The sequence below is a fragment of the Dysidea avara genome, chromosome 9 (genome assembly GCF_963678975.1).
Source record: "Dysidea avara chromosome 9, odDysAvar1.4, whole genome shotgun sequence".
In the NCBI taxonomy this organism is placed as follows: Eukaryota; Metazoa; Porifera; class Demospongiae; order Dictyoceratida; family Dysideidae; genus Dysidea; species Dysidea avara.
In genome coordinates this window covers 813,298-822,355 of record NC_089280.1, presented here as the reverse complement: position 1 = coordinate 822,355, position 9,058 = coordinate 813,298, and the positions used below count along the sequence as shown (strand labels likewise).

Here is a 9,058-nt window from a genome sequence, read left to right as displayed (position 1 = left end):
CAGATACAGTAAGAGGAGCCAGTGTTGGGCCTAACCCCTTACCTTCAGTATGGCAGGCATGAGCTCCTCCAGTGTTGGGCGTAACACATTACATAATAATAATTATTACTTAATGCAGTAACAAAATAATATAACACACTACATTTCTCAGGATAGTAATATCTAACGGATAGTTAAGTAGTGTGTTGCTAAAGTAGTGCAGCTGTGCTGCTGGAGGACAGTTAGCAAAAGTTTTCAGCTTACAAATCCTCATAACTCCAAATGCTAGCTTATCAATACACAACTCTAAAATGTGTGGTTAACACTAGGCAACATTGATTCAGTTTATTGTCAAAGGTTCTACACATAAGAACTATTGGTCATTTTTAATTATGGAAACAAAAATGTGCTGCACTTCAGAAGTCATTGCTGAGGTGCTAGATTCAATATTCAAACAAATGCTCTCTCTATACACATAATGTACCACTCTACCAGCGTACTTCTAATTCTATACCCATTGTATATACCATATTGCTACTAACTAATGGTCTTACAATACATGCAGTCTAACTCCACTGTGCCTGTCTGTTCGACTAGAGTAATGAAGTTTAAGAGTTTTCAATTCAAAGTTAAGAGCAGTGCATAGTAATGTAATTAGAGAATTACGAAATAATTCACCAATGACGAAATCCAAAGTTACAATAACTATGCATAATTGCATTATTCAGGGGCGTCAGAGTAGGTCCGGCAGACCTGGCAATTGCCGGACCAATACTTGCCATAGTAAGATCGATATACTCTAATAGAGCAGTCAGACACTCTAATAGAGCAGTCATGTACTCTAATAGAACAATCAGTTGCTGAACTACACTATACAAAAACCATATAACAGGCAATCTAAGGATGTAGTACACCACTACAATCTGTGTGAAAGTTTAATTGCCTGATCAATCCAAGATTGCTTCCTACTCCCCTGTGATTACAAAACAGAAGCAGCTATATAGCTAGCGCCTGGTTTTTAGAAGTAGCACAACATCAACCTTTTCCCTTATAATTCCATATACTGCTATGTTGAATGTAGTGTACCACATCAAAAATTTGCATGAAAAAAAAACAAAAAAAAACAAGCCCAGTCACCTGGGGAATTGGTAGGACCAGAAACATACAATTAACTTTGCATGGCCCAATCTTGATGATAAACCATACAAGCAATGATTATTATCTCTGAACCTTAGCACAACAGAGTTTATTAATGAAACAGCAACTCTAGTCATCATGCAAAGACTGTAGTATCATCCCTGGTAGTAATGTGTAGCAGCTAAGCTGGGTTTATAAAACAAGTGCACATACAATGGGCCACATCCCCTCAAACGATCAGAACAGACTACCACACCTCTAATGATCAGTGCTGAGGCCACACCCCTCAACGATCATATTCTGTAGAAAACAAGGTATTGTACCACGCCTCCAATCTACTGTGTAGTATTGTAGCAAGATCAAAATACTCTAATACAGCAGTCACACCCACACATGTACTAGCTTCATAAACCAGTGTTACTAATTTAAAGGATTCTAGTAATAAAAAGAAGTAAAACAAGAGATGATGGTAGCTATAAGGGAAAACCTCTACTTTGTACAATGCCAAAGTAGGGATTTTCCCACATTGCTACAATGCCAAGTAGGATTTCCCGTCATAGCTACCATCATCTCTTGTTTCACTGTTAAAACCACAATTACTATTTTTGGTACACAACATGAACTCTTGTCATCACAGTTTATGACCAGACCATATAAATTATTGTCATAGTCTGGCACCGCCCACCCCTTCGTAAAAAGTAAGGGTCTGGTGAAATACAAATACCAAATGGAATTCAATTAAACAACATATGTATTGCCAGATGATTCCGAACAAAAGCATTGCGTTGCCAAGGAGATTCAATGGCACGCATTAATTGGAATCTGGGCGGTAGAAAGATTTCATATTTGTATTTCACCAGACCCTTACTTTTTGCGAAAAGGCGGGCGGCGCCAGACTAAGTAGTCATGTGACTCACTAAACTTTCTCATGGACCGATGAAGATGCTCGTAGGGGTCTGGTTCCTGGAGGTGAGGTCCTGTTGTGAGGTCATCACTTGATCTCTTTCTCTTCTTGCGAGGTGGTGCCTCACTCACATGATCACTGCCACTCCTGTGCGAGCTCCCGTGCTCAGAATTAGACATAGCGGGAAAGGGTAATCATCATCTTCCAAAAAGAAAGTTTAGTTTGGCTAGACCTCCGTCTTATCAATTAGACATTATAAGCGCTTACGCTGAAATTCTGACTAAGCGCTTATAGTGTCCAATCGATAAGCGCCATGCCTGTTTGATCACCCGGTTCAGTTCTCGCGTTGTTATCCGGGTACTTACCTGGTAGTTGTTAACCGTAGTCACCAGATTCTATATACCTGAGTTACTGTTAACATGTTTTTTTTTGTTTTTTTTTATTATTATAGTAATTGCAGGACTCTGAAAGAGTATAGCTACGTGCAATATAGTATGTAGTTAAGTTAAGTAGTTAATTAAGTATAAAAAGAATTATAAATTATAATTTGTTTAAGAAATCAGTAGCAGATCTACGGAATGCTTCAAAGGAATCCAAATTAACAACTGAGTCAGGTGAACTATTCCACAATCTGACAGTAGCTGGGAAGAAACTGAATTTGTGTATATCAATTCTTGAAAAAGGTGTTTGATATCTTCTATTGTGCCCTCTAGTAACAGTGTCGATGAGAGATATCTCATAGGGTAGTTCTAGTGCGACAGAACCTTTTAAGTAATTTAGTCTCAAATCCTTTAGAAATAGGACGGTTTTATAAATAGAAGGACAGGGAATGCACGAGGCCAGGAAAATCTGGGGACTGAATGGATTGTTTTGAGGTAAATTGATTGTGTCTACACACTTCTGTAATGTGACTGAGAACGTTTAGATGAAGCCAAACAACAGTTTGCTGGCACAGGAGTGAGCATCACTGTAGAGGGCAAACGTCATCTTGGAGCTGCTCTTGGTTCCCGCGCCTTTACTGAGGCATACATTACTGAGAAAGTCGGGTCATGGTCCCGTTGTGTTCGCCGGCTGGTTAATATTGCAAAAACTCACCCTCATGCTGCGTATGTTGCATTTACGCATGGCTTGTGTAGCAAGTAGACCTATTTTGTGCGTACCATCCCAGCAATCTCCTCCCTTCTCGAACCACTGGAAGACATCATCTCTCTTCAACTTTTGCCCGCACTGACTGGGAGATCTATTAGTGATGTGGAGAGGGCTCTTTTTTCCTTACCTGTTAGACTGGGTGGTCTTGGTATTTGTGATCCCAAATCTCATTCTGATGCTGAGTTTGATTCTTCTGTGAAGATTACCTCTACGCTTGTTGCTTTGATTGTTCAGCAGGAGCTAACATTTAGCATTGACACCTTGGAGGCCCAACGCTCGGCTAAGTGTGAAGTTGTGCGAATGAAGCATCGAGCGCATGATGAGGTCGCTGCCACTTTGTGTCAATCATTACCAGTTGGTCTGCAGAGGATTGTGGCACTGTGTAGCGAGAAAGGGGCCTCCTCTTGGCTTTCCTTTTTGCCTGTAGAGGAGCATGGTTTTGCTCTGCATAAGGGTGCCTTCCGTGATGCTCTCTGCTTACGCTATGGGTGGCTCCCATCTGGCTTGCCAACCCAGTGTGTTTGTGGTCAAGGATTCTCTGTGGACCACTCCATGAACTGCCCTACAGGTGGCTACCCCACCCTTCGGCACAACGAACTTAGGGATTTTACTGCTGCCATCCTGTCAGAAGTCTGTACTGATGTGTGTGTTGAGCCCCCTTTACAGTCTCTCTCTGGTGAAACACTCACATACGCTACTGCGAATCGTGAGGATGGAGCACGATTGGATGTTTCAGCTGTTGGGTTCTGGGGTGGTCACCACCAACGGGCTTTCTTTGATGTTAAGGTGTTTAATCCAACTGCTTCTTCATACCGTGCTACACCAGTGGCTTCATTGTATCGGAGATTTGAAAAGGAGAAACGTAGGAAATATGAGCAGAGGATTAGGGAGGTTGAGATGGGTTCATTTACCCCATTAGTCTTTTCAACGTTTGGTGGAATCAGTGGATGTACCAGCATCTTTTACAAACGTCTAGCCTACTTACTGTCCCTGAAGAGAGAAGTTCCCTACAGCAGCGTGATGTCTTGGCTACGTTGTCGCATCAGCTTCTCGTTGCTCCGCTCAGCGATTGCGTGCCTTAGGTGGGCGCGCTCCCACAGTGGTTGTCCCATCAGCCATAGGGCACTTGACCTTGTACTATCAGAGGGTCGGGTGCCTTCCCCCTAATTATTTTAATTGCTCCCTTTAATCTCAGTCCAATTTTTTGTCTAGCACTTCAACATCTAGTGCTAGGGGTGGTGGCAAGGGGTGCTGGTTACCCCGGGAAAAAAAAAAAGTAATGTGACTGAGTTGATGTATTTTATCGTGTATGATGGGTTGGAGAAGAATTGGACGGTTTATGACTTGGGGAATGGAACATAGATTCTATTTTTCCTGGAAATTAGCACTGTTATCACCATGATTGTCGCTGCTTTTTTGTTAAAATGAGTCTGCTACATGGAACAATATACAATGACACCAAACTTGGACCACGTTCTCCCCATGGTTACCTTAGGCCCAGCAGTGGGTCCCCTTGCAGTAAATGGTGGACGGTGTGATATTATCAACAGCAAAGAATAGCTATACAAGGGGGTGATACACAGGCATTCACTGTAGGTAGATCTGCGACCGCAGTCAAAGTCTTGACCCACCGAAATTTCACTTTGACCTGTGACTAAGAGCCTTTTCCAATCTTTGACTGGTGACCTAGCGACGATATTTCACTACTTTTCAATTGTAAATTTTCACCCTTGACCGTTAATTTGGCACAAATTTGGTGGCCTTGACCTTTAACTTAGACTTTGACTGTGGTTGCAAATCTACTTACAGTGAGTGCCTGTGTGTCACCCCCTTGTTATAGAACCATCTGTAACCACAATCTTTTTTTTTAATTGACCTAAATGTAGCTTGATCTTCTGACAATAGGGTTTCAGTCATGACTATCAAAAGTGATGTAACAAGTGGTCAGAAGACGAGTGATTTGTTGGGGTAAATTGCTTCAGACACAAATGGTTTTTGGGAAGAAAATCATCTGGTTTTTAAGGTACTTGATTATCTCTCCTTTAATCTTCCCATTGTTTGATTTGATGGTTGCTGGTTCTGCCATTGGCAGTGACAGGAACTTATGAGCCACTGAAGGGTAGTGACCATCCCGTGAACAACTAGGAAATGGAGATTTTTGTCACTGCTGCTTGCTTGCTGCTACTACTGCTTTTGAGTGGCATAGCCAAAGACAATCAGAACCTCAGCCTTTGTTACTGCACTTCAGTCTGTCTAATCTAAAGTGCAGTTAGCCCTGGTGATGATACTCATTAAGCCCCTAGGTAGTGATTGACTCTATAATACTTGTTGCAGCTATACTGGCATATAGCAATTAGTAGCAATATTCAATGTAATAGGAACAGAAACAGCAACCTCCTGGGGCTCACTAGTTTTCCCCCCAGGACGATTTGCTGGCATTAACTCATAGTACCTGAGTAACGCACAAGTGTCCCAGTGCTGGTTCAGTTGGTAGGCATGACTGTGCTAGCGGCAGCCAAAGGCTTTGCTTTGCTTTTGCCCATTTAGTTACTTCTGATGTGAATATGCCATGGGTTATTTTCCTATGTATATCCTTGTCTCTGATTATCGGGTGGGGACCTGTAACATTAAGGCAGACCAACTGCTGCAATCTCATATGGTCTGGCTAGACTTCTTGAATGCACAGCTGAGACAAAAATTGCATCGAATAAATGCCCCTATACCATTAATGTAAAGATGGTACCAATTGTACATTGCATTGGTTGTGATAGCGTACAATTTGTTATATGTATGTGAGAGAGGGAGCTCACATGCAGATCACCAGATACATAAACACGTATACACAAATAATATTATTTATCCTATTACATATGGATCTGTATGGGTGTAGTATAATGTGTGCGTGCGCGCGTGTGTGTTAGAGCTGCCAGAATGCAAACATTCATGCAGTTTCCAACATTAAATGGTGATATACACATTTGGAGCAGTGGGGCTTAATCTAACAGACCTACTCAAAGACAACTAAAAACTAATTTGACTTCTGAGCAAATACTCAGTATATAAATGCAAAGTAAACTCATACATGGATCATATTGAATTCTGCATTTGCTTGAGAAATCTTATCTCCATTGAATGTTTATTATAAATATAAATTAAAGTATGCTGCGGAAAAAACAGTCGGACGTTTGATGCATATATTACTACTTGGGATCAACAAGAGGCTACTAAATACATGTATATATAACAGGGAGTCAGAATCTTGACATCACAACACTGTTGAATACAGACTAGCTGGTGACTTGATCCCAAGCAACATGTAATTTAGTCAAGTGCCTAAGGAGCCACACAGTGGAATTCTTGCTGCGTTTAGAGCTGTGCGGGAAGACAGTTACATCACTAGTCTGGGTAGTACCTCCACCACCTCTATCCAGATCCCAGGCTAGGTGGCTCCTTAGGGACTTGACTAAGTTTGACTAAATGACAAGTTGCTTGGAATCAACTCACCAGCTGGTCTGGGGGTTGCGATGTCAAGATTCTAACTCTCTGCTATGCTTACTTGTTTTTGGTAGCCTTCTTGTTGGTTCCGAGTAGACTGTCCGACCGTTTTAAGCAAATAATGACTCACAATAAGGCTGAGATTCAGGTGGGACTCTTCACCTGTGAGTCATGGGACAGCCTCCTCATAGCACCTGAGTAGCAAATTAGTGTCCCAGTGCTGGTTCACTGGGAAGGCATGCATGACCACGCTAAAGGCTTTGGCTTATTTGCTTTGTGTGTGTGTGAGTTTTTGTGTCCCGGTATCTTGCATAGTGGGTCCAGGTCAGGGTTTCATTTAGAGAAAGGGGGACACTCATTCATTTAGGGGAAGGAGAACCCTCACCTATTGACAAATCCTTGGTCCCTTTAAATTTTAAGCAATAGTTTAAATGAAAATGCTTCAGGAACAGTAATAACCTGAGAATACACTAGAACCAATCTAAGAGACTCTAAAATACACTGAATGAGCTTGTCATTCTCAGGTACCTGAGCATGCACTAGGATTAATCTAAAATGTCTAAAACACAAAATTTCCTGGATGGGCTGTCATTCTCAGGTTACTGAGAATACACAAGAATTTCTTGGAGGGCATGTCATTCATACCTGAGAATGTGCTGCGTGTATATTTTGTAGGTATCATTACTTGTACATGTTCCGTGTTTACAAGATTTATTGTAGTGTGTGCTGCAATGATGGGACAAATGTATGGGATAGCCTTTATGACCAGTTAACCTACTACAGTGTGTGGTTAGACGAAAGTGTTAGCCATTTTACTATTATTCGTATACATACAGGTAGACAGGTTTTTCAAAACTCGCCAGTTTCTACATATTTATGTAATCCTCCATATTGATACATAAAGATTGAATCATCCCACCATGAGTAATGATATGACAAGCATTTGGCAATGTAATGTAGCTGAATGGTTAGCTTTATACATTGGACATAGCGATGTAAGATATACATATAACCATGGTGACCATATTATCCATCATCAGTGATGTTTACAATGTATAATAGTGTATGGAATCTGAAGAATTAAAAGTCTGAAAGCGTGTAGCAATGCTATAAGGGAACTTGTAGATCCCACATTGCTACTCAAATCATTTATTTTTCAATGGCTTTTTATGCAGTTGTGTTGACAAAGCATCTGATAATAATACTAGAGCCATGGCAACCATTACCGTGCATGCTCATATAAGCACCTTTATGTCATTAGTTAAACCAACAACTAACAATGATTTTGTTCTGAAGGCATAAAGTAGTATCTGGGACAAAACCAGAAGCTTCAGAACCTTTAAAGGTTTTGTAACATCTTGTTCCTCCACAACTTTTTAACCATGAATGTTTATCAGTCAAAAAGCCAGGTGTTCCTAGAAGCATGCAACTATTGTTGATATATTGAATATAGAGACATATGCATATATTATGTATACTCTCAGCTTTGTGTGTGTGTGTGCGTGTGAGTGTGTGCGTACTTGCATGTGTGTGTGTGTGTAAGACAGAGAGAGAAACCTGTTAATCAGGACACTTGATAATCAGGACACTATTGATTGGTCCCAAGGTGTCCATAGGTTTCACTGTTATGTATGTATGTATGTATGCATGTATGTACGTACGTATGTATGTATATGTATGTACGTATGTGCATACTGTACATACACATGTACACGACATACGTATGTATGTATGTATGTATACAGTGTTGGGAGTAACGCGTTACTTATGTAACGCGTTACGTAATATTATTACTTTTGTGGTAACAAAGTAATATAACGAAATACGCTATAAAAACAGGTAATATAACGCAAGTTACTTTACTTACAAATGTAACGCGTTACCTAAGTAATATAGTTACTGTAACGAGTCTAATATTACGTAATATTATTACTACAAGTAACGAAGTTACTAATCTCGTTAGTTATCCTCTGAGTAATGCCTAGCCACAACGAAGTAACGAGGCTTACTGAATGAAGCTTATTCACCAGCTTCTTACTTATAACCAAGATTTGCATATTGTCCAACAATGCAATCATGTCACGTGATAACGTGGTAGTTTCACAAGTAACAACTTAAGGCTGTGGACACAAAGTAATATAATATGTAATATTATTACAGTTACTTTATTTTATGGGTAATATGTAACTGTAACTAAATAGTTCAGTTGCAAGTAATATGTAATATGTAACTAGTTACTTTTACAAAGTAACTTGCCCAACACTGTATGTATATATGGGAAATAAATGCCAACAGTCCATGTCTCACACAATGGGTGAAAGTTCAGGTGGGACTTTGAGTACCCACACCTTCACCCGTGAGACATGCTACAGCCCCATGCGGGTTACTAGTCCT

General features: G+C 40.5%; 1 protein-coding gene across 1 annotated transcript; it reads left to right on the top strand.

Annotated features, from left to right (window-relative positions):
• The first annotated feature begins 3,119 nt into the window (after window positions 1–3,119).
• On the top strand, window positions 3,120–4,445 carry LOC136266510 (uncharacterized). The gene is made up of 2 exons (XM_066061526.1): window positions 3,120–3,126; window positions 3,189–4,445. The coding sequence occupies exons 1-2, from the start codon at window positions 3,120–3,122 to the stop codon at window positions 4,334–4,336; spliced, it is 1,155 nt and encodes a 384-aa protein (XP_065917598.1). The 3' UTR covers window positions 4,337–4,445.
• Window positions 4,446–9,058: the final 4,613 nt, after the last annotated feature.